Raw genomic sequence first — 26,741 nt, forward strand, 5'->3', positions numbered from 1 at the left:
ATGAATCAAATACCTCAGAAAGAATGGATCGATTATCTCACTAAACTAAACAAGGTAGAAGCCACGAAGGAATTGTTGAACACACTAGAAATAATAATAAATGAGATCATCGAAATCAAACTACAGGACATACAATCTTTTTTCTAAAAATTTAATGACAAACTAGCACCATCATACTCAGATTTAAGAAGAGAGATAAGCAATTATAGAAGAATAAACTTCTGCGTGAATTTCAGGTGAATTTTTGAATAAATTGTAGGTTCATTTTGTTATTATTATGTTACTTTTTTATGCTTTGGCATCTTTTCTGTAAAATGCAAAGTGTATACATACTCACAATTACCTAAGTCATTTTCCATGCTGGAAAAACTTTTCTGTCAATGTTTAACAAGTTTTTCTAACACTGATTATTCCAAAATGATTAGAATGACGATAAAACTACCGAATACATGTGAAATAACGATCCGTTCATACTATACCCGTATAGAAAATATTTTCCTTATATATTATCAACGACCTTTGTTTTCTTGCTGTTAAAGGTATTTTTTGAACAAAATTTAACATATTTTATGACTGATGGCGCGGCGTCAATATTCCAATTTCGCTAAATAATAACGGCCCATTTTTCACCTGTACCCTTCCTCCTACGATCAGAGAGCAAGCCAATCATTTCGTAGAAGCTTTTGGTAATAACATTAATACAAAGTTATATTTCAGGTTATTCCCATATGTATGTGGATTCTTTCAATATACTTTATCTAGTAAATGTGACAAATGAAGAAGAAGGAAACTATACTTGCCAAGTAGATGATATACAAATGCAAAGGATTATTGTTTTTATTGTAGGAAAATCCAAATTTCTTTCAGGAGAACTCACGAGACATATGGGGTATTTGGGATTTATTCTTCTATTGACAGTAAGTAATAGGTTAAAATATAATTCAATCTTTTCAGTGGTTATCGTTAGTGGGAAAATAGCTTCCCAGATGAAGGAGGTAAGAAATGATTTCTTATGGCCAAAGTTGTGTTTTTTATCGAGTTATTTGCATTTTATTACGTCAAGAAAATGCTCTAAATATGAAACATGTGCTTGATATTACTACGCTTGTTAACAGCATTTGTTTGCGAGCACTCAATCATAGACAATTTCGAGAGTTTTTCACTTATTAATAATTGAAAAGGGCTGATATGTTTTTGTATACACTTACGACAAATGAAAGAATGAAAAAGAAAAATATTTTTGAAGCGTGTAAAAAGTTTGTTAAGTGGTTAAAATTCCTAGCTGAACGCTTTCGGGGGCTAAAAATCCATTCTGAGCTGTCCTACAATTAACACACATTAAAATATTTGTCTATGGCAAGGGTGTGAGAATTCAACCTTTTGGATGGAGTTGAAGCGACAGACAGAATGAATATAATCCAATGAATGATTTTTCAAAAACTGACACTTGACATGTGTCATGCATAGAAAATTAAGATTATTATTAATTAAAATGAGAAATGTATCAATTTCTCTAAACTGTTTTTATACTGTCTAAAATTAAGTTACGTAAATCTTGGTTTAAATAGCATCGTAAGAATTATCATCATCAGTGGTACTACAGCCCTAGTTGAACCTCGACCTTCCACAGTCTATTTTGCCGGGTGGTTTCGGTTCATCCAGCAGTTGTCAGTTTGTTGCACCGATCTTCCTCGTGTCCTTGTCCACACCATCCCTCCATCTCAGTCTTCGTCTACCACTACTCCAATTTCCTACTGGTGCCGTTAACAGGGTTCGTACATATTTCGGGCCCATATTTCAGCACTGGTAGGATGAGTATTCTATATACAGGGGTCAGCATAAATCAGGCAAATAATTTGCAATAATAGCAAAAATGCAGCGTCAAAATGAATTTATTCAAAGAAATTACAAAAGGGATTAAAAAAAAGGTTACTGTAAGTGTTCAAATTGATGCCCATATTAATCAATATATTCACTGCAACATTTCGCAATGGAGAGGCAAGTCTGGCGAAGTACGTCAAACTTTTCAAATTATTCTTCAATTTCACTTTGGAAGTCGGGAAGGAAGCGTGTTCCTCTTGTAAAAACGCGGGCCTTGAGAAGTCTCCACAACAATAAATCACAAGGAGTCAGGTCACACGACCGTGCGGGTCACTTAACGATTCCTTGTCTAGCTATCCATTCTCCAAAATAGATATTAAGGTACTCCCGCACACATGCCGCATAGTGCGGCGAAGCTCGATTCTGCATGAAATAACGGATTTTCTCGAGTTTTGGATCGTTGTCCATTTGCCGTAATCATCGTAATTTGCACGAAAATCGTCGAGCATTTCCAGATAATTTTGGTCCGTCACGTTACTCTCAAAAAATACGGACCCACGAGACCTCCCGCATGGATACCTGACCACACACACACACCCCAGGCAGGTTTTATTCCTTTTCAATGAAGTCGTGAGAATTCACCACAGCTTGAAGGTTGCTTCATCCGACCACAAAACGCTGGAACGCTGAAACTACGGATCATGCTGACTGCGAGGTACCACTCGCAAAATTATAATCTGCGATCAAAATTATCCTCGTGAAATGCGTAGAGGAGGCGCGAACGGTGGAAAGTAAACTCGATAGTGCATGGGTTTCAGCATTCGTCGTAAAGAACGATCAGATATTTGATAGCTGCACCACAGTTTAATGCTCATTATACTGTGGTCGCACTGCAGATTTATTTGTGCTTGGTTTTTTCCCTTTTTAATTGGTAAGATAAACTCTGTTACTTGTTTAATAAGTGAAAACAAAACAGTTCTATCTATTATGCCAAAATGTGCGATGAAGGTTTGCATAAGCATAGGCAGTTCTTTTGTCAAACTAACCTAAAATGTATATAAAAAAAAAGAAGATGCATGGGCACCATAGTGATAAGTTTAGATTGAAAGAAAAAAGAAAAGCAAATTCATAAAATGTCGTCAAATGTTAAGTAATTCTATTAATTTTATCGTAGCATGCTCCCAAGGGTAAGACTGTTAAGATACAACTTCATTGTATAATGTATCTAGTTTTTTTTTTCATTTTTAGTATGTTTTGATACAGAGTTAAATAAACTAAGGTTAAGAAACCTTAACAAACCTTAAAGAGTTTCAGTTAATGGCCAGTATTTGACAACAAACACAAAATATCCATATGTATAAATCACCACAGGGGATCGTGGTGGCCACTCTATTACTCCTCATCTACCAATCGATCTGCCAGGAAATCTATCATTTAACCACTGTCTAACTGGAATAAATTAATATGGTGGAACTCCATCTTGTTGAAAGTGAATTAGATCTTCTTACCAGCCGCATTAATTTGATTTTCCAAAGTAGTTGTTATTAACGGGTCTATTATAACTATACTATAGTTATAATATATATATATATATATATATATATATATATATATATATATATATATATATATATATATATATATATATATATATTATAACTATAGTATTTTTCATATAAAAATGCGTGCACGTCATTCAAGATTTACGACGTCAGAACCCCACAGCGTTGCCAAAACATCAGAATAGTTAGTAAGTGAGGAATTTTTAAAATGTCAGCTATTTGTCAAACTATTATATGTATAACAGTAAATACACTTAATTTTAAGACTAATGCAACACAATAAAATACATAAGAAAACATTTTAATACAAAATTATATATTCCAAATTTTAAACTTACCTCTATTTAGAGCATTAATAGTAAACGTCCCGCCATTATTTCTTGTTCAAAATAATCTATCTCAGAGTTTCCCAAACTTATCTAAACCGCGACCCGTTTTTGCTAAAAAATTTGTTCGCGACCCCTCAATTTCCCCCCACTCATTTATTCAATATTAATTGACAGAAATAGCGTGCTTAATTTACAATTATCTGATGGTTTCTCAAATTTAATTTTACTTTACTGTTTAAGTTTAAATCAAAAACAATTATTTTATTTTAATACAATTATTTTAACGATTGCGATCTGTCCCACTAGTAATTAGTAGTAGGTACTTCTGCCAGAATAGCATTTACAATAAAAATAAATAATAAGAAGTCGACTGCACATTGTACACCGCGACATATTAGGTTGTGTCTACATCGCAAAACTCTTCCATGATAATCGCGAAAGATGGCACTCTGGAACGTTCTCGTAGCCTCGTTTTGGCTATATACAGGGTGGTCCTTAAGTAATTGTACAAAAAGAAACAGTAGATTCTACACTTTAAAATATTACGATATAAGCTAAATTGCTTTAATAAAATGTTGATATTAAGAAAGATACAGGGTGTTAAAGTGCAAATTAAAAATTTTATTTTTGGCTATAACTTTCATGTTTGTAAACATTTATGCATAAAAATTTACAACTGGGTACTTTTAAATATGAGAAATTATAATTTGATGCACACTTTGATGTAGCGGATAGAGGGCGCCACATATGCCACATATGTGGCATAAATTTGCACTTAACTTTTTTGCTCTTTGAGTGAACTGTATTTGTGATACAAAATATTAAAGATACATTATTTCAACAAAAAAAAGGTATACCTGTTAATAACTTTTAAACTCAATAGTTTTCGAGATAATCGCATTTTACAAATCAGCTGCATATTTCTGAGTTAAGGCAATTACCCCAGGCAACGAAGGAAAAATAGACAAAAACATTAATAAATCTAAATTTTGGTATAAAATACCAATAACTAAAGTTAATAGTTAACGAAATATTAAATAAAATAAATATATCAGCAGGATAATTAATAATAGGATATGACAAAAAACAGAATAATAGGATTTTACATCAAACATTTTATATTTTATGTTAAATTAAAGTCGTAATCAAAACATTTTGTTTACAAACCAAATTAAGAAATAGTTAAACTAAATTACTAAACTTTTTGTTAAAGTAAGTGTTCGATATGTCTACCATTTTCATTAATTCATTTGTCAATATATTCCATAAAAATCATCTCATATTAAATAGCATCATTGGTTCTAAAGAAACTGTTGCAGTATTTATTTCTTCCCATATTTGGTTGCAAATGTTTATGGCATTCTTATAGACACGTTGTTTTAATACGCCCCATACACCAAAATCAAGCGGATTAAATTCTGGGCTACGTGGTGGCTATAATGTATAATGGACGAATCTATATCCAAATCTTATAGTATATTATGTCGCAAAGGTTAAATAATGTATTAAACTGTGATGTATCTCATTCATTGGTTACTTATATACACTCATATAAGCTTACGAGTAACTATAATTACATATCGAACAAATGGACTATTATGATAATGATGATAATATTATGAACTAACGAACTAATATTATGCTGAACTAAATTGCCTGTTTGTTTACTATATTTATAACAATATCGGTTATTAGGCCAACGATGATGTTTTTGTAAAAATGCTGAGTCTTTAAGGTAAGATTTGTAGCAAAAGTATTATGAAACAAGACACGTGTGTTATTTCATACCTGTGCTTTAGTTTCCATTTGTCATAATAAAAATGGGTAAACAACAATTTACGTAATGAATAATAAGTATTATTTTGTGTTTTTTTATAAATTAAATAATTATATCAATATCTCACCACATTGCCAAGGAATATGACTGCCACGTCCAATCCAACGTTCAGAAAATGTATATTTAACTATGTTCTCAGCGCCTTCTCTCTAGAATGTGGTGGTGTACCATCTTACATAAACCATATATTTTGGTTTTTCAGCATTTTACAATAGGGAAAAAGTAATACAACGCCAGTAGGTATAGAAATTTAAGAAGCGATAGAAAAGGGAAATTGTATACATGATGACGGCCAGCGTCTGAATACGGACACGGCACCTAAAGAAGAAGATGAAGAATATTTTCTCCAATAAGACATTTAGCAGCCATAACAAAAATTTTGTAATGTTACATTATCATCTTTGAGTTGTTTTAATAAGAATAAACTATGAATTATGCTCATCTACAGGTATTGAGTGCTTTACCGCACAAATATCACAACTAAGAATTATGAGGCAGCTGACTTATAAAATGCGATTATCTCGAAAACGGTTAAATTTTGAGGTTACTAACAAGTATACCTTTTCTTTGTAAAAATAATGTATGTTTAATATTTTTTAACACAAATAGAGGTAACTTTAAGAGCAAAAAAGTTAAGCGCAAGTCTATGCCACACCTATGGCATATGTGGCGCCATCTATCAGTAACATTAATTTATGTATAAAATTATAATTTATCCTACTTAAAAGCGTCCAATTATAAATTTTTGTCCAAAAATATTTACAAACGTAAAATTTATAGCGAAAAATAGAATTTTAAATTTCCACTTTAACACCCTGTATCTTTCTTAATATCAACATTTTATTAAAGCAAGTTGGCTTAAATCGTAATATTTTAAAGTGCATCTATGGTTTCTGTTTGTACAATTACTTTAGGACCACCCTGTATAAGCGCCGATGCGCAACGAAACCTCAGTTCGAATCCAAACAGCCTATGGTGGCGAACGCGGTGTTGAGTAATGAGTAAATATTTTACGACTTACGTATTCATGTTTACGTATTTACGTCTACGATAAATTATAAATTATGGATAAGTTTTTAAAAAGAAGTGCAGAACCATCTACGTCTGAAAGTGGCAGTAGCAGCAATAAAAAGAAAAATAGATTCTACATTGATGAATATCTTAAATATGGTTTTACCGTTATTTGCAATAAACCACAATGTGTTATTTGTGGACAAGTCTTGTCAAAAGAAAGCATAAAGCCATCAAAGTTACTTCGACATTTAAATAGCAAACATCCAGATAAAAAAGACAAGCCCGTAGAATGCTTTGAAAGAAAGCTGAACGTCCTTCACAAACAGCAAGACAGTTTTCCCTTGGCAACCACTACTAATGAAAAAGCATTATTAGCTAGTTATAAAGTTGCTTATCGTGTTGCCAAAACTAGTAATCCGCACACAATTGCTGAAAATCTGATTTTTTCAGCAGCTGTTGAAATGGTACATATAATGTGTGGGGAAAGAGAGGCTGCAAAATTAAATACAATACCTCTGTCAAATAATACTATCCAAAGAAGAATTAGTGATATGGCAGAAGATATTCAAGCGCAAGTTGTGGAAAATCTTAATAAATGCACGTACTTCTCTCTTCAAATGGACGAATCTACAGATATATCTAACTGTACCCAATTCATTACGTTTGTAAGATATGATACAAATAATGGCATTCAAGAAGATATTTTATTTTGTTCCCCATTGGAGACCAATACCACTGGAAAATGTTTACTTGACACTTTTGTGAAACGTACAAGTAAATATGATATTGACTGGGGTAAATGTATTGCTATATGCACAGATGGCGCTAAAGCTATGACAGGACATAAATCTGGTCTTATCGTCAAATTACAAGAAATAATGCCTAATGCTAAATGGAGACATTGTTTTTTACATCGAGAAGCTCTTGCGTCCAAAGCTTTACCTCCTGAAATGGACTGTGTTATGAAAACCATCATTAAAGTTGTAAATTCCATTAAAGGAAAAGCTTTGCAGACCCGTATTTTTAGAAAAATTTGCGAAGACATGGGTGCTTTATTTGAAAATCTTCTCTATCACATCGAAGTAAGGTGGCTTTCAAGGGGCAACGCCTTAAAAAGAGTATTTCACTTAAGAGCAGAGCTTTTAATGTATTTGAAAGATGAGAAGTCCCCATATGAAAATCAATTTTCCGATCCTATTTGGCTTCTGAAACTAGGTTTCCTTGCTGATGTTTTCGAGCAATAAAATATTTTGAACAGTAATTTACAAGGTCGCGACATTAATATAATTACAGCCACAGATAAAATTAAGGCGTTTCTAAGAAAAATCGATTTATGGTCGACCTCACTTGGCAAAAAACAACTCGATTCATTCCAGTGCCTTCGGGAAATTATGGAAAATGTATCCAATTACAGTGCTACAAATTTTGAACAAGTTTTTGCTGACATGCATGTTACTTTGCTCAATTTAAAACAACAGCTCTGTGATTATTTCCCCGAAGAAATTCAAAACAGTTACGACAGTTGCAGATGGATACTAAATCCGTTTTTAGCCGATTCCTTTCAGCATGTTGAAATACCAATAAACATAAAAGAAAAACTTATTGAAATATCAAGTGATGGAATGTTGAAGCTCCAATTTTTTTCCCAGAACTCGGACCAATTTTGGACCGAAAAGATGCAGGAATACCCCCGGTTGGCGAGTGAAGCTGTAAAATGTTTGGTTCCATTTGTAAAATCATATTTGTGTGAGTTAAGTTTCTCGTCTATGACTGCCATTAAAACAAGAGTTAGAAATCGTCTCGTACTTGAAAATGATATAATTGTGTGTGTCTCAAATACACAGCCTAGATTTGAAAGATTAGTTTCACAGAAACAGGCGCATAGCTCTCATTAAGATTATAATATTTGACTTTGTTTTAATCTTTTATTTTTACGGACTTTAATATTTAGTTTTATATTTCGTCTGATAATTAATTGTTAATTTCTATTTACGGCGTTGTTAAAATAAAAATACATGATCTAACAAAGTGGTGCTTTTGTCTTATTTTGGAAATGTTCGGCGACCCCTCTAGTACCTCATGGCGACCCCCCATCATGTGAAACACTGATCTATCTTATATGAAAGCTTATCAGCTTTCTACAGACTATTTAGTTGTTTTGGCATAGCACAATCACAATACACAACAATAATTAGTTTTTAAAGCTATTAATCTAAATTTAATATGTATTTATAAATACAATTTATTAATATATAATATATTATGATCAAATTGTGTAAGAAATCAAAACATAAACAAAATTCTTACTCGAAAAAAGCGGCAATACTTTAAATAATTTTGCCACACTCTTAACTGTCAAAAAATTATTCCCATATCAGTTGCGTACAATTGTCTAATATATTTAATTAAAATAATTATTTTGTGGAATATTAGACTTATGGGTTATTTCATAAAATTTATATTATTAATAATAACAAATGTTTTTGGTTATTTAATTAATAAAATTCTAAAATTCCCAATATAATGATGATTACATTTTTCTGATTATTATACCATGTTGACGCCTATGAAAGATCGAGCAGTTCCGTATGGGTTTCGTATTATTAGCTGTGTTAGGAAAATTTAAACTCTAAGGTTGACGTTCTGGAAATTTTAAATATAAGTGACGTCAATTTATATCAGTTGTGACGTGCACGCATTTTTATATGAAAAATACTAAAGATATAATGAATTGTCGAAAAGTATCCTTAACTTAAATTCTGCTGCTACTTTGTTTTCCACTAGCAAACTTATAAATATTTAAACGACAGGCGATATAAATCACTTTACCCGTATTTTACGAACCAATCCTTTTAGAAAACTGATTGAAATAAAGGGAATCTTGGGAAAGTAAACATTTCTTACAAATACTGACATCAGCGTGATCCCAGGGGACTTGAATAAATTACTGCTAAAGAATACTTATGTACATAAACGATTTAAGATTAAAACTTTAAAATTTAGTATATGTATAGGTACATAACTATATATATATATATATATATATATATATATATATATATATATATATATATATATATATATATATATATATATATATATATATATATATATATATATGAAAAAATCTAGGGACATTCTTAGAAATCATTTATTATAATTTATTATAACAATTTATTAAAAAAAATAAGGTTAAAAAATATGGCCGTAATAAAAAAAATAAAATTAATACAAATTATGGCGTCCACCCTGGTTTATTAAGGCTCTACATCTGTCGTTCATAGACAAAATAAGATTGTCGATATCCTGTTGTGGTACGTTTGTCCAATCTTCTATCCGACGCTCTCGAAAACAAAATGGCGTGTATATGTTACCCATATGTGGAGTAATTCTTCGTTAAAGTATGTTACATATATGCTCGACGGGATTCAGTTCGGGGATTCTGCTGGCCAAGGCAACACATCAATACCTTCGTTAGCAAGCCAGTCAGTCACTAGGCGTGCAACGTGTCGAAGAGGACCACCTATAGCGGTACCACCTATGTATGTGTTAAACTTGCTGGACATGTCTTAATCGTTCTACATTTCCAGATCGTCTCCACACTCTTACTCGACGAGAATCTGGATAAAATCCAAAACTAGATTCGTCGGAGAATAAAACTGTAGCCCAATCATTTGCATCCCAATTTTGATATTCTTGACACCACTTTAACCTTGCAGCGAGATTGTCTCTGAAGAAAGGTGGACATCTAAATAATCTTTAACTGTGGCTTCATGAAGACGATTTCGTAGAGTATCACTGCCTTTGCTCACCTGGTGTGCTCACTGCAAGTTGCTAACTAATTCAGGTACTGTAATTGTTGGTTGGCCTCTAGTGGTTAACACTAAAAATCGGTCTTGAGCTGCAGTTGTAGAGCGCTCTTGGATGGCGTTTGGCTGGTCCAATATCACAAAACGTCGTTACAATCGACTTGTAACACTTAGGGAGACTCTCATGTGCTCAGCTACATTAGTTTGCCACCTGCCACTTTGAAGAAGGTCCACAGCCGTATTCATCTCATCCAAAGTTGAGTGAAGTCGTTTTATGATAAAAAACAATATTTTCAATCCACTAAAATAAGAACTTTATTATAGCACGGACAAAATCGAAACTACTCGAATATTTACGGCAGTATAAAAACTATAGTGTTTTCCTCCCCTGTTAAAAATTTTGTCAAATATTCGTTATTACTTTTGCCGGTTCATATATATATATATATATATATATATATATATATATATATATATATATATATATATATATATATATATATATATATATATATACGAAGTAACAAGAAGTCCAGAGACCTCTCTCTGATAGTAAATTAGATGAACCGCAAATTCAAAGCCTCTTACTAGAGACTTTTAAAGACGCTAGAAGTCCTTTTACTTCAAAATGCATCTACGATTCACCTTTGAAAATTACTATCTTTTTCGCTCTTTACGTACGTAGAGAAAGACGTTTAAATGAAAGTAAAAGATTGCATTTCATTTCAATCGGAACTCCACCATTGCTCTACACGTGTTTCGAGTTATTCAACTCATCATCAGGAGCACTTGTGGAAGTTCAACTGAAATGAAATGCAGTCTAGTATTTGGTTATTATAACCAAAATAACAGCCAGGTACGCTAGCAGCGACATCTATACGAAGTAACAAGAAGTCCAGAGACCTCTCTCTGATAGTAAATTATAATATATAAATATATATTTATATATATATATATATATATATATATATATATATATATATATAATATATATATATATATAAAATATATATATATATATATATATAATATATATATATATATAAAATATATATATATATATATATATATATATATATACAGGGTGTCCCTGAAAATAATGCGTTCCTTAACGATATGTGCAGATTGCAGCATTTAAAACAAAATGTCTTATAACATTTTTTTATGAAGTTAACCGTTTTCAAAAAAAAAATTAATTTTAATCCATTTGATTATTGTTCGCAGAAAAGGAAATACAGCCGGCAACGTTGCGTTCCTTGTTATTCTTCGTTAATTACTGTAAATCAGCTATCATGAATCATCGACCGTTAGGCATAATATGTATTGATACTGATAACAGTGATAGAGAAAAAGCATGTATTTGTTTTTATTAAATATTTAATAATTAAAGTTTGAATACTGTTTTTACCTACATGGAAAATTATTATTACAATAAATGTTCGAAATGGCCACCATTTGCACAGATACACGCGTTTATTCGACGAATCCAATTATTCTTAATATTATAAGTATGTAAATTATGTCTGATTATTTCAGCAAAATCAAAAATTCGTTGTCGCAATTGAGCTTCTGTTTTAATTTCATCCTGGTTGTCGTATACTAATGATTTTAGATGTCCCCAAAAATAAAAGTCCATAACATTGCATTCTGGTGTTCTGGGTGGCCACAGAACGTGTTCATTTCTACCAATCCAACGACGAGGAAAAGTGATGTCGAGGAAATCTTTAATATGTCTCGTAAAATGTGCTAGAGCCCCGTCATGAAGAAATCACATTTCAGAGCGTATTTGTAACGGAACGTCTTCAAGAAGTATCGGTAGAACATGCTGCAAAAAATTTAAATAGGATTCTCCATTCAATCTTCTGGGAAGTTCATACGGTCCAATCAGACGATTACCAATAATCCCAGCCCATAAATTTATACTAAATTGTTTTTGAAAATTTGTCCTACGTATAGCATGCTGGTTTTCATCACTCCACACGTGACAATTGTGAAAATTAAACACACCATTTCTCGTAAAACAAGCTTCATTTGCACACAACACTTTGCACGGAAATTCGGGTTCTCTGGCGATTTTGTTTTGAAACCATCTACAAAATCTTAATCTTCGAGATAAATCGCCTTGGTGTAAATCTTGCACTCGTTGGTAATGGTAAGGATGTCCAGTTGTTCCGTAAATGTCTTGTGAACAATGTTTTTTGAAATGCCAACCATTCTAGCCACAGATCGAGTACCTACTCTTGGATTATTACTGACTATATCCAAAATCACATCTTCTGCATTTAGTCTACGGTTACTTCGTGTTCTACCGCTAGTTTTTTTAGGTATCACACAACCCGTCTCTAATAACCTTTGGGACACGTTCACAAAACTTCGGGCATTAGGATGTCGTCGTTCGGGATAGCGTTCAACGTAAAGTCTAACAGCCCTATTACTGTCACAGTGGGCTTCACCGTACTTAATTAACATATCGTGATACTCGCGAATCGAAAACATGACAATACTATTTATTCTTGAGCTACGGGTAATTACAACTGTTTACAAATAATGTACCTTTTCTGTATCAAAATAAATTAAACTATCGCATTCTGCCCATACCTTTTGGAGCGCAACGTTGCCGGATGTATTTGCTTTTCTGTGGACACTAATCAAATTTATTAAATTTAATATATATTTTTTTTAAAACGATTGACTTTATAAAAAAATGTTATAAGACTTTTTTGTTTTATATGCTACACTCAGCCCATACCTTTAAGAAACGCACTATTTTCCGGGACACCCTGTATATAAATGTATATGTAACAAGAATGGATAAGAGAAGTAATGACGAAATAAAGCAAAGAACATCAATAGAAACAGACATACTAACATATATAGAACAAAAAAGACTAAAGTGGTATGGACATGTAAGAAGAACTCGCGACAGCAGATGGATAAAGAGTATAACCGAATGGAGCCCCATAGGAAGGAGGAAAAAAGGACGACCCCAAAAATCCTGGAGGAACGAAGTTTAAGGTCGCCATGAGTAAGAGAGGCCTAAACGATGGAGAATGGGACAACAGAGTGAGATGGAAACGGTTGAGCGAGGGAAGGCAGTGAATACTGTAGAATCCCTGAATATATATATATATATATATATATATATATATATATATATATATATATATATATATATATATATATAAGAATAAGATACAAAGATGGAAACATCACTACGAATAGAACTGAAATCCACGAGGTTGTAGAAACCTTTTCAGACGCTATAACACTTCGCTAAAATAGAATTGGGTAGAGCACTTCTCCAGATTATCTGACAACCGATGGACAAAACATGTTGTCCAGTGAAGGTCAAGGCAATAAGCACTACGGAGCAGAGACCGCCCACTAACCAGATGAACTGACTACCTGAAGCTTTATAATAAAATAGTAGTAATTAATTCATCTGGATGCATAATTGGTTACGTTGGAGAGGTTGATTAATTCATTCCAATTACACAATGTGAAACGTAAAAATATGACTAACATTATTTAAGAATTTTAATATATTAGGAATAACATATGTATGATACTCAGTCAAGTGACAATCATATTATTCATGTTGGTAACAAGATGGCATGACAGGAGGTGACAGGGGACAGATTATTAGATTAGACAAGGTTGTTAGGTTAGGTTACTGGCATTTAAAGTTAATATACTTGTTGCTTACACAATTACTCAATATAGTATTTGTTTTATTTATTACACCTTCCATCAGGCTTATACATGGTGTCATCTGTGATAATCCTTCCGTGGTGAAAACATTTCTTGTTGGGATATGTACACAACTGTAACCTTGTAACACGTGAGTATCATTTTTTGGTATCATCATGGAATCCACGTTTAAGCCACCTGAATCTCTAGTATTAGATGGGAATATATCTGAAAACTGGCGCAAATTTAGCCAAAAGTTTGATCTATTTATGATAGCTACGAACCTAATCTCCAAACCAGAAAGTATAAAGATGGCAGTTTTCTTAAGTCTAGTGGGCGACAAGGCATTAGACCTGTAAAACGCCTTCACATTTGACGAAAATGAAGACAGAACAGTAACTTGCGTAAAATTTGACTCGTTTGTTACATAACTACGGAAAGCCAATAAAACAACAGAGTCTAGCCAACAAGACCAGATGATCAGAGATAGAATAATAATGGGCATACACAACAAAACAACACAAGAAAAACTGCTCAGAGAATCAGAGTTAACGTTAATGAAAGCAGTTGACATATGTCGAGCGATAGAAATAAGTAAAGACCAGTCTAAAATGTTACAAAATGAGTTATTAATAAATGCAGTTCAAAGAAGACAACCAAGATGTGATCGTCTGTGTACTAGATGTGGATATAATCATTTGAGAGACAATCGATGACCTGCTTGGGGTAAAACATATGCTAAGTGTCAAGGTCATAACCATTTTGCAAAAGTTTGTAGAGAAGACCATAAACCTAGTGGGAGCAATGTGAGAAGGAAACCGGAAATTCCAAGAAAGGCGATGAAAGAGCAGAAGAAGAAAGTGCATCAAGTAACAGAAGCTAGTGTAAGTGATGTGCACAGTTCAGAAAGTGAGAGTGAAAGTAGTGAGTATCAGTATTTTGTCAGGTCAGTAAACTCTAAATGTAAACACGAGGTTGGACAAGATATGTGGTTGATATTTATGTTAACAATAAGCCTGTGTCTTTTAAATTAGATACTGGAGCTGAGGTAAGCACATTGCCTTTAAGTATTCTCAAAGAAATAGCCCCAACAGCACATATCCGTAAATCTAATATATCATTAGTATCGTATGGGGATTCAAAGTTCAAAATTAAAACTGTAGGTAGAGTTACATTAACTTGTGTTATCAAAAATGATAAAAAAGATATATCTTTTTTAGTTGTAGATAAGTACAAAACATCAGGTTCCTTTGCTGGGATTTAAGGAATGTCTAGAATTAAATTTAGTCAAACGGGTAGATTCATTAGTAAGTTCTAAATTTAACAATTTAAATGATCTAGTAACAAAATATTCACATGTGTTTGAAAGTCTAGGAAAATTTCCAACAAAACACCATATAACCTTGAGAGAAGGTACTAAACCTCGAATAAGCACCATAAGACGGGTTCCACGTGCTTTACGAAAACATTTAAAAAATAAACTGCGTGATCTTGAAGCGCAAGGAGTCATAACAAAGGTAGATAAACCAACAGAATGTCTTGATCCAAAAGAACTTAATGGGGCCATCAAGAAAGAACACTTTCAAATTCCTTCTGTTGATGAAATTGTAACTCTACTTGGTAGATGACAGTTTTTCACCGTTTTAGACATGAAGGATGGTTATTGTCAAGTGGAGCTGGATGATGAAAGTGCAGATTTAATGATTTTCGGCACACCATTTAGTAGGTATCAATTTAATAGACTGGCTTTCGGTATCTGCTCAGCCTCAGAAGTATTCCAGAAAAAGAATTTTGAAATATTTGGAGATCTTGAAGGCGTAGGCCTTTACTTTAATGATTTAATTGTCACTGCTGCCTCAGAAGCAGAACATGACAGGAACTTAAAAAGGGATCTTGACTGTACTATCAAATACAACATAAAGTTCAATAAGTCCAAGGTACAGTTCCAACAAAGCAATGTTAAATACATGGGTCAGATATTTTCAAAGGATGGTGTGAAAACAAGTGATAAATATATCAAAGCAATCTTAGACATGCCCACACCAGAGTGCAAACAAGATGTTGCAAGATTTTTAGAAATGGTAAAATATGTAGCCAAGTTTGTATCAAGCCTATCAAAAATATCTGCCTCGTTAAGAAACTTAACAAGATTGGATGTATATTGGCAGTGGTCAAGTGAGCATCAAGATTCACTGGATCAACTAAAGCATCTGTTGACTAACTCGCCAATATTGGCAGTATTTGACCCAAAGAAACCAACAGAAATTGGAACAGATGCATCAAAAGATGGATTGGGGACATGTGTGTTGCAAGAAGGCAGACCTGTGGCCTTTGCACCAAGGAGCCTTACAAAAACTGAGCAGCAGTATGCTGAAATTAAAAAAGAAACTCTAGCTATTTTATTTGCTGTAAAGAGGTTTCACTACGTTGTCTATGGAGCTTGTGTAAAAGTCCACAGTGATCACAAACCACTGGAATCAATTTTTAAAAAAGATTTACAGTCGATTTCACTAAGAATCCTGAGAATGAGATTTAAATTATTAGATTATGATTTATTTGTGTCGTACAAACCAGAAAAAAGCATGTACATATCTGGCATACTATCAAGGGCATTTCTAAAAAATAACAAAAGATCTGTTGATACGGGGATAGAGTTTGCCGTTCATTCAATTGTCAATGATTTACCGCTATCTGCGGAACAAAAAAATCAGTTTCGACAAGAGATAATAGCAGACCCCCAACTACAAGTGGTTTTTGACTTTATCATCAGTGGCTGGCCAGAGCAAAAATATAAATTTCCAGAAAATGACACTTTGCCAAACTAAAGGGGAATCTATTTATAACTAATGACCTTTTTCTAGACAATAAATTAGTTCTTCCTTTTTCATTAAGAAAAGAAGTTCTAAGATTACTTCATGAGGGACATTTAGGCATAGAAAAAACAAAAGCACTAGCACGCCAAATTTATTATTGGCCTGGTATGGCGATGGATATTGAAACATACATAAGGGCATGTAAAAGTTGTGAAAAATTTGCTAAAAAAAAACCAAAACAAACTCTATTATCATATCCACTACCTAAAAGGCCATGGGAGAGGGTTGGGTCCGACATTTTCACATATGCTGGAAAAAGTTACGTAGTTTTATTTGACTCATATTCTAACTGGTTAGAGGTCAAAAGTGCTGATTCAGTAATTGCTGAAATTAAGACAGTTTTTGCACGATTTGGATCACCTGATTTTTTTGTAACTGACAATGTACCATATAATTGCATACAATTGCAAAAAACATGTTAAGGAAAACCATAGATGAAAGAAAGTATGCAGACCTTCAGTCAGCATTAATAAATTATAGAAATTATCCATTAAAAGGTATGGGATACTCCCCACCACAAAGTCTTCAGAGCAGAAGATGTAAAACAAAAGTTCCAATTTCAGTTGATTTGTTGCATCCATGTTTGTGTGAAAATGTTGAAATGAAAATGAAAACTAAAAAAGAATTAAATAAGACAACTTTTAATAAAAATGCAACAATATTGAAGCCATTGAACAGGGACATGGATGTAACAGTCCTTGATCACCGTAATAACACCTGGAAGTCTGCAAAAACCTTGAATCAACACGAATCGCCTAGATCATACATCCTGCAAGATGACAGTGGAAACATTATCAGAAGAAACAGATCTCACATAAGATCATCAGTAAATAAACATGTTGTAGACTGTGGTGATGATCATCATCTGGGTGGCGATGGTAGTTTATTTCATGAATTGTCAGACAGTGAAGGTATTGAAACACATCAGGAACATCAAACAACAGAAGTTTTAATCCCTGATAATAATCATATACTCGAAACATCAAATCATAATAATACTTACTGTACAAGGTCAGGGAGACAAATTAAAAAACCTTGTAAGCTAAACTTATAAGGAAAAAGAAAAGGGGATATATGATACCCAGTCAAGTGACAATCATATTATTCATGTTGGTAACAAGATTGTATGACAGGATGTTACAGGGGACAGATTATTAGATTAGACAAGGTTGTTAGGTTAGGTTACTGGCATATGAAGTTAATATACTTGTTGCTTATACAATTACTCAAGATAGTATTTGTTTTATTTATTACACCTTCCATCAGGCTTATACAACATAAAGCGTGTTAGCAGTAACGAAATGTAAGCTGCACAAGACAGAAACAGATAGAAAGAGCTGAGGGAGACCTATGTTCAGCAATGGACGAGTAAAGGTTAATAATGATAATCCCGAGTAGAAACCAGTTACTCTCGATGTTAATTTGTTCTGTTAGTATTCCTGCAAACTCCAGTTAGGCGTTTTAACCGCAAAAAATAATTCTATCAGAAGTACGTACTTTCCCTAAGGTATTTCTTGAGAAACAAAATCATCCTTTAAATAAGGTAGAAACGAATACGAATAAAGTGAAAATTGTAAAACAAATAACATATTATTATTCCAGTATTAATGTTCGAAATAATTAATGAAACCCTTTTGTAATTAAAACGTAATTATACTTCTTAATTGAATTAGTATCTGCCCTGTAGAGAGTCAAATACACAATTTAAAATCAACCCTATCACTCAAGTTTGAGTCAGGGAGACGGTCTGAATAATGACTAAAATTTAGAACAGATCGAAAGCAGTTTAAAGCTGGAAATAATTCCTTCATGAATCTAATCTTGAATATACACTTATTTGTTTATCTCCGGAGCCAGAAATTTACTAGGAATTTGCAAACGTGCTGTACACAAGAAACTCATTCCTAAAACTAATGTTGACTGACAAACAAATTGTTCGCTTCACTAAAGTATTTATGTGGAACATGGTATTTTAACTGGTAGAGGAAAGGATGCAAATATGGGCTACCTATTTTGTATTTCTTTATGAAAAAAAAAATAAAAATTATATTTCAATTGCAGAGGTACGTAAGAATACCTATATTTAGTTACTTATAACCTGCCCAAAGTCCAAATTGATTAAAAAGTATATAACTGTTTTAAATGTACAAATGATGAAAAATTGTACTTTTGCGTCGTTTGAATAATGATCCTAAATATGGGCTACCCCGAAAAATGTCTCTCAAATTTGTGTGAAATGAAATAAATGCGTGACAAATATATTTTCTCTTCAAACGTCAAATAATGATGATATTACTTATCTAACTTGATCCTGTCAAAGTTTGATGTCTCCGCCGGCAGCAGTTTTTTTTTCCCATTTCTTTACGGCGGAGGGAAAAATGTTGTCATGGCAACAATATGAAACATGTCACAAAGCAACAATACAAATGTCATTAACAACAATTAAACATCATTTTTATTTATAGTAATATTAAAAGTACAATTAGTTAATGAGGCATTTTCAAAATTGAAACCGTGCAAAAATGTTCCCGACTCTTGATACGCATTGGTAATTGTTGATGATACTGATGGTCGAGAACAACTTTCAGCAATCATTCCCGATGTTGGCGAATCATGAGGGTTTAAAATTTTTGGAGCATTATCGTTCTTATCGGACTTGGGCCCCAAACGTGCTACTGCATCATTAGCCGCGGACTCAATTTCGTTTAGGTTTTCCATTTTCGCACTAAATTTGCGCTTGCGGTTGCAACAACAATAAGCTGTCTTTAATAATTGCAAACAACTGTCAAACAACTGTAACCAGGGAGACGCAAATCCCACCGACGACTTAATTATTTTAATTTCTAACATCTAGATGACTTTGATAGTTGTCACAGTTAATTTCGAGTAAAAATAGCGTATGAATTGTACTATTTATGGTTGAAAATTGCTACGTTTGAAGAAAAAATAGTATACTTTATTCGGCAAAGAAGCGAATTTTCTTGACTTGCCCTCTATTACGCGCCTCACTTCGTTCGGCGCGTCAAGAAAAGTCATGCTTCTCCGCCTCATAAAGTAATATACTATTAATATCTAAAATACAAACAATATATCAAATAACTCATAGGCAATGACGTATGTGTTTGATTTTCTCAAGTTTTCTTTTTTTTTTTATTTTATTTTTACGCACAACAGGCCGTTAAGGCCTAGGGCATTTTTTTAAAACATAATCCTAATATTAACTAATTACAATTATTTTAAACAAAACTTTAACTTAAATATGTATATACAATATTCTTAGCTACTCTGAAGGACCTGGTGTACAGGTTATATTTCTCCATTCGCTTCTATTTTGTGCTTTTCTTTTCCAGTCCCTCACCTTCACGTGTTTAAGGTCTTCCTCCACTTTACTAATCCACCTCGCTCTGGGTCTACCTCTTCTTTTGGGGCCGATTAATTTTCTGGTTATTACTAGTTTAGGCATTCTGTTTGTTGCCATTCTTTCCACATGTCCCAACCATCTGATTCTTTGTACCTTGACGAACTTAGTAATGGTAGGTTCTTTATATAAAGCCATTAATTCATTGTTGGTTCTTCTCTCCCAACCATCTTCTGTCTTCCGTCCTCCGAATATGCGTCTTAATATTTTCCTTTCCCATCTTTCCAGAGTATCTCCTTGCTTCTTATTTAATGTCCATGTCTCACCGGCATATGTTACTGTGGGTCGAATTACTGTTTTATATATTCTAAGTTTACCTTATCTAGAAACGTATTTTGAGTTCAGTAGGCCTCTTAAACTACCTAATTTTTTATTCTCTTTTTTATTCTCATTTCTCTTTTCGATTTTCATTGAAAACTACACCCAGGTATTCAAATTTGTCCACCCTTTTAAAACTATAGCTTTTACCACTTACAGACCTCACACTAAAGTCTTCTTTTTTCCCTTCTATCCCTCCCATGATCATATATTTGGTTTTGTCTTCATTTAGTTCCAATCCGAATTTCTGTGCTTCTTCGATGATTTTCTTCACAACTCTTTTTAATTCTTTCTCGGTTTTTACTAGAATCGTTAGATCGTCAGCAAATGCCAAGCACTGGTGCTCATTTTTCATGATCGTTTCTTTCACCTTCATGCTGCATTTTCTGATTACAGTTTCTAACACTAAGTTGAATAATGTAGTGGATAAAGGATCTCCCTGTCTCAAGCCTTTTGCAACCGTAAATTGATCTGATATGTGACTCTGCCAAGCAATTTCACACGTAGAGTTATTTAGTGTCATTTTAACTAGCCGGATCAGTTTCTTTGGTATACCCAAATATTCCATTGCTCGATACATTTTGACTCTACCGACTCTATCATATGCTTGTCTAAAATCCACAAACAAAACATGCAGGGGAACTTTACCTTCATAACAAGTCGTTTGTATCTCCTTTAATGAGAAGATTTGGTCTACAGTAGATCTGTTCTTTCTAAAGCCGACCTGATACTTATGTAGGATTCTTTCCGTGTAGCAATTTAGTTTATTTCTCAATATTCTTGGCATTATTTCCTTTTCCCATACTTGCACTAGAAGCTGATATATTTTTCTTTGTAGCTGTTCTCCACCAAACTTGATCATTTCTATGCATATGTCATTATTACCAGAACTTCTGTTATTTTTCATTTCTTGTATTGCTGTCACCACCTCCTCCTCTGTAGGCTGCCTTTTAACTATCGCATCTTCTCCAACCGTCCAGTTGTCTACGGCTTCGTGGTCCACCTCACTATTTAATAATTCTTCAAAATTTTTTTCCATTCCGTCATTATTTCTGCCGGACCGCTAATTAAATTTCCGTCTTTACCTTTCATATAACTACAGTGGCTTTGGTAACCTTTTCCCATGTTTTTAACTTCTTGATAGAACGACCTCACCTCTTTGTTTTTAAACTTCTCTTCTATCTTTTTTAATTTCAACTCATTGTGGTATCTCTTTTTCCTTTTACACAGAGCTTTCAATCTTCCTCGTATTATTCTATATTCTTGTTTTTTCTTTTTTTTACTAGGGGAAAAACTATTTGCAAAAGTCACACACATATTCTTCTTTTTCAGACCCAGCGCACTCGTTATGTGCCCACAAATGGCACATGAAGCACTTGATCCATATTTTACCAAGATAATCCTCTGAAAAAAGTGCTTCGCAAAACATACACGTTAAGTCAGCTGCGTCTTGTGAAGGCTGTGTAGAAGAAAACTCATTATAATGGCTCTCATCGTCTGCAGGCACATATTCCTCCTCATCCTCGCTACTAGAACCCGATTTCTTTTTTTGCTTCTTTCCCTTTTCTTTTTTCTTTGCCTTTTCCTACTTCATTTTGCTCCCCTTGTCTTTGTTAAGAGATTGAATCAAATTATTTTTGTAAGCTGAAGAGGTTATCACTAAAAACTTACTTGGCTTACGCCCACGATTGGATTTTTTTTTCTTTAATAATGGCTCACGAGAAAGATCATATGGTGTTAGCAGAGATGTTCTTGAAGACCAAGATGTGGAAGGAATTGATGGATTGGGCTTATTCTCAAATAATTTTCTTTTTACACCAAGCTCTGCACAACGTCTTCTGGAAGGCGTAGCAGACTTTGTGTAAAAGCTTGTTGTAGGAATAGCGACAAGCTGTGAACTAGTTGAAGAAATAGCATCAAGCTGTGTATTAGTTTTAGGAATAGTTTCAAGCTGTTTATTAGACCCAGATGAAAGAGTGGAAGAATAGGATAATAATTAAAATTACAGGCTTTTATATTTGTGGAAGCGATACATAAAATACCAAAAATCATTATGGCTTTAGTTGCCAGTTCTTATCGATGATTAAAAAAATTATATCACCAATAATTCATTTTTTGTCTCACTGTGTATCACCTTCCCCTAAATTCGACTAAATAAATCTAATAATATCTAATAATGAATAAAATCAGAATACTATCACTTAAAAGACAACTGTTTTGAAAATATTTGAATTAAACCGATGTTATGGCGTCATTTTTACAAAGCTCTACAACCTTTAGAAAGCACTTTTGTATAATGGGATTTAAGTCAAATCGAAATTTCAAAATTAGTAGTATTTTTTATTGAAGAGCGTGTGTGGACCCTTGTATACTGACCTTTAAGTAGTATGTCAATATTTCTTGATACTACATCGATGGCTAAAGTAATTTTGTAAATAAAAAATATTGGATTTTTATTGTCGGTATTGAAGCGTGTCTTATAAACTAGAGTGTTAAAGGATCAATCTGACAAATGGCAAACATTTTCCAGAGCACAAAGAAATGTGCAGAATCGCCGAAATGAGTTCCTATTTGTTTCTTTTTGTGTCGTGTGGCATTTTCATTTGTTTTCCTTTATAGGTGCCGTGTTATTTCGCAGGACTAGTGGTGACATGGTGGCGCAGACATACTTTCGAAACCTATGAGGATTATATGAAAGGCAAAGGGAAAATCCCCTATGAAGAAGACGACGAAATGGAAACTCTGTTGTAAATTAAATATTATATTAATCTTATTTGATAAGTATAGTTATCATTAATGTTAAAAATATAAACTTTTATAATATAGGTACCTACTTACTGGAAATTTGCGAAAAAAATATATTTGTAATAAGACCGAATGTCTTAGATGGCTTAATAATTTTGAATCGTGGTGATAGTACACTTAAGAATTAATTTCATAATTGCTGTAAACAAAGTCTTGTACGATCGAATGTTGTACTAAAACATGTACTTGATGTACATAAATTACAGCACAAATCCATATTGATATGTCTGCTTATATAGTTTTAAATCGCTAATAAGAGTGTACTTTACAATTTCCTGAACGTATCTATAGTGAAATTCACGCTGAGAATGCAGTAGGACTAAGATATGGTAATGATTTTCTTATGCAGACTAAACGCATAGGGTTGTCCGCTTCACCAGCTGTTGATTAGCTTATGAAAAGTTGGAATAGGAATGAGCAAACTGTTTCACTCTAAATCAAACCGTTTGGATGTCACAACTGTAAAAAATCTGAAAATGGCCACTTTTCAAACCTCAATAACCAAAAATAAATTGAACTTATACATAAAATATGAAGCATGAAATCTATTACCTATCAAAATGTTACCAACCATAGTTTTTCCATAATCAATCGATACAGTTCTCGGAGGTCCCACCCTGTATAGATATCAAAAAATTATTTATCGCTATAGTCTTTTTATTAAAATCCATGGCTCTTATTTGGCTACTTGAAGACAATTATTTGTAAATATATGTATTTTATAATAAATACCTATTATCTCTTTATTTTTTTCCAATTTAAAATCAAAAAAAAGGTAGTTATACTCGTAATATAGCCCTGCGGTAAAGATCTTTGGACGATTCTGTATGTGACCACTACTTTGAGCTGTGAAAGCAAATGGCGTGAAATTTAAAGCGAGCACAATCCAGTTGTAGTGGACCTTAGACTAAAAAGCTTTCGAAAAGAGAAAAAGGGACAAGAAAAGTACACAGCGCTTAACTAAAAATCTTTAAAGAAAGAAAAAGATAAGTCTTAAGATCGAGAAAGAAATATAAACGATAGCCAACTTTGACAGTACAAAAAACTTTGAAAGATGTGGAGTGATTTAAAAACAAAAAGAGGACATTGTATTCACAAAAAATTACAGGAAGAAATAATAGATAATGCAAGAAATCGTAGACCTCGTGAATGAGCACTGAAAGCACAAAACGAATTCAACTGAATACAAGAGGTTCAGTAAAGTAATTAGAAAACTTCAGAGAAGCTACAGAACTGTATGTGAACAAAATGTTAAGAAATCGAACAACTTCAGAAAAGATATTAAAAAGATACTTAACGAAAATTATTTCTACGTTGTTCAGACAAGCCCATCTAACTGCCAGTACTATGAATCAAATGACTAGTTGCAATGATTAAGCAACATCGGCGCTCCCGAGAGTAGGCCCCAGCTATATTTCCGGTATGCAATCATCCGGAGAAGATCTACCGATAATTTTAACTATTTACTATTGTTCCTGGTCGGCAGTGACACTGACTTCTGTTTCACTGCGCGGTAGCATCTACTGCCCTCCTTATCACACGTGGTGAAGGTTTGAGTAAACACATTATTTGTTGTAAACTTACATTGTTGCTATTAAGTACGTTCACTTGTAAGACACACACACATATAAATATACTACTACTACTACTTGTCGGTTCATAACGTTCTCCGCCGTTTTCCGACTTCCAATCGCCACTTAGACCGGTTGTTCCATAGATCTTCTTCTATGGCCCTCTCTCTCAGTTCTTTATTTATTCCTTCGCTCCAACTTTTTCTCGGTCTACCTCGTTTTCTCTTTCCTTCTGGTTGCCACTTTAGTATTTCTTTTGGCATTCGTTGTTCGTCCATTCTTTGTAAGTGTCCGAACCAGATAAGTTGTTTTGTTGTTAGGTCATCTGTGATTGTTCGTTTGATTCCCATTATTTCTCTAATGCGTTCGTTGGTAATCCTTTCTCTTCTAGATCTTCCTGCGGCTCTTCTCCAAAAATCCATTTCCGTCGCTTTCAGCGTTGACAGTGTTCTTTCTTTCAGTGGCCATACCTCACAGCTGTATAAAGTGTTTCTTTTTACTATAGTCTCATATATCCTCTTTTTATTTTCTTTGCTGATGGATTGGTCCCATAAAATGGTGTTTAATATTGTGATGGCTTTTCTCCCTGACGTATTTCTCTCTCTTATGGCTTTGTCTAATGTTCCATCTTGTGAAATAGTGATACCTAGGTATTTGTAGTCACAGCAGTGCTTTATCGTAGTGTTATCGTCTAATATGAGATCTTTTTGTTCTGCTCCAATGCACAGGTATTCGGTTTTCTTTTTATTTACTTCTAGACCCCATATATCATACTCTTCAATTAATTTTCGTGCCATATAGTTTAAATCGTCATAATCTTGAGCCATTATTACTTGATCGTCTGCAAAGTTAAGCGTATATACCATAGTATTGGTGAGCGGTATCCCCATTGTCCTGCATTTTTGTTTCCATCTTTTTAAAGCACTTTCGAGGTATATTTTAAATAAAGTGGGAGACAAGCAACATCCTTGCTTTAATCCTTTTGATGTTATAAATCCTGTTGTTATTTGTGTCCCCGCTTTTATCTTTATTATTGGTTGGTTGTATAGCACTTTGACGGCTTTTATTAATTCTATATTAATATTCGTGCTTTCCATTGATTGCCACAGCTTCTTCAGTGGAACGCTGTCGTAGGCTTTCCGTAGGTCGACGAACAACATATGAATCTCTTGATTCCTTGCCATCTTTTTTTCTATTATCTGGGTTAAGGAGAAAATGTGGTCAATAGTGGATCGACCCGTACGAAATCCTGCTTGTTCTTCTGCTTCATAATACAAGTATTCTCTCTCGATTCGGTTCTTTAACACCTTTCCATATATTCGACTCATAGATCCGGTTACAGCTATTCCTCGGTAATTTTCACAATTATTTTTATCACCCTTTTTATATATAGTGCTAAGGTGTGATATCTTCCATTCCGTAGGGATTTCGCTTGTGTTTATGCATTCTTGAAAAAGTTGTCGAAGACATTCGTACAATTTGTTCGTTCCGTACTTAAACAATTCTCCGGGTATATCTCCTGGTCCGGGTGCTTTGTTCCTCTTCAGCTGTTTACATACATTTTTAATTTCCTCTGTTGTTAATCTTATTGGCGAGCCAACTATTGAAATTCTATCTTGGTTTTGATTTCTACGTTCCTGAAATTCGACTCTATTCTCTACCAAAAGTCCTTTGAAATACTCTTCCCAGTCTTC

General features: G+C 33.5%; 1 protein-coding gene across 2 annotated transcripts in view; it reads left to right on the forward strand.

Moving 5' to 3' along the window:
* Positions 1-26,741, forward strand: part of LOC140449896 (uncharacterized) — a 97,653-nt gene that overhangs the window by 22,389 nt on the left and 48,523 nt on the right. The window contains exons 4-5 of one of the 2 annotated variants that reach the window (XM_072543311.1): positions 718-917; positions 23,291-23,484. In XM_072543311.1, coding sequence (XP_072399412.1) covers positions 718-917; positions 23,291-23,422 — 332 coding nt within the window. In that variant the 3' untranslated portion in view covers positions 23,423-23,484. Of the gene's footprint in view, positions 1-717; positions 918-23,290; positions 23,485-26,741 lie in introns of those variants that run through there. The other variant, XM_072543312.1, reaches the window with a different exon arrangement.

This window comes from Diabrotica undecimpunctata, chromosome 9, assembly GCF_040954645.1.
Source record: "Diabrotica undecimpunctata isolate CICGRU chromosome 9, icDiaUnde3, whole genome shotgun sequence".
Taxonomy (NCBI): Eukaryota; Metazoa; Arthropoda; class Insecta; order Coleoptera; family Chrysomelidae; genus Diabrotica; species Diabrotica undecimpunctata.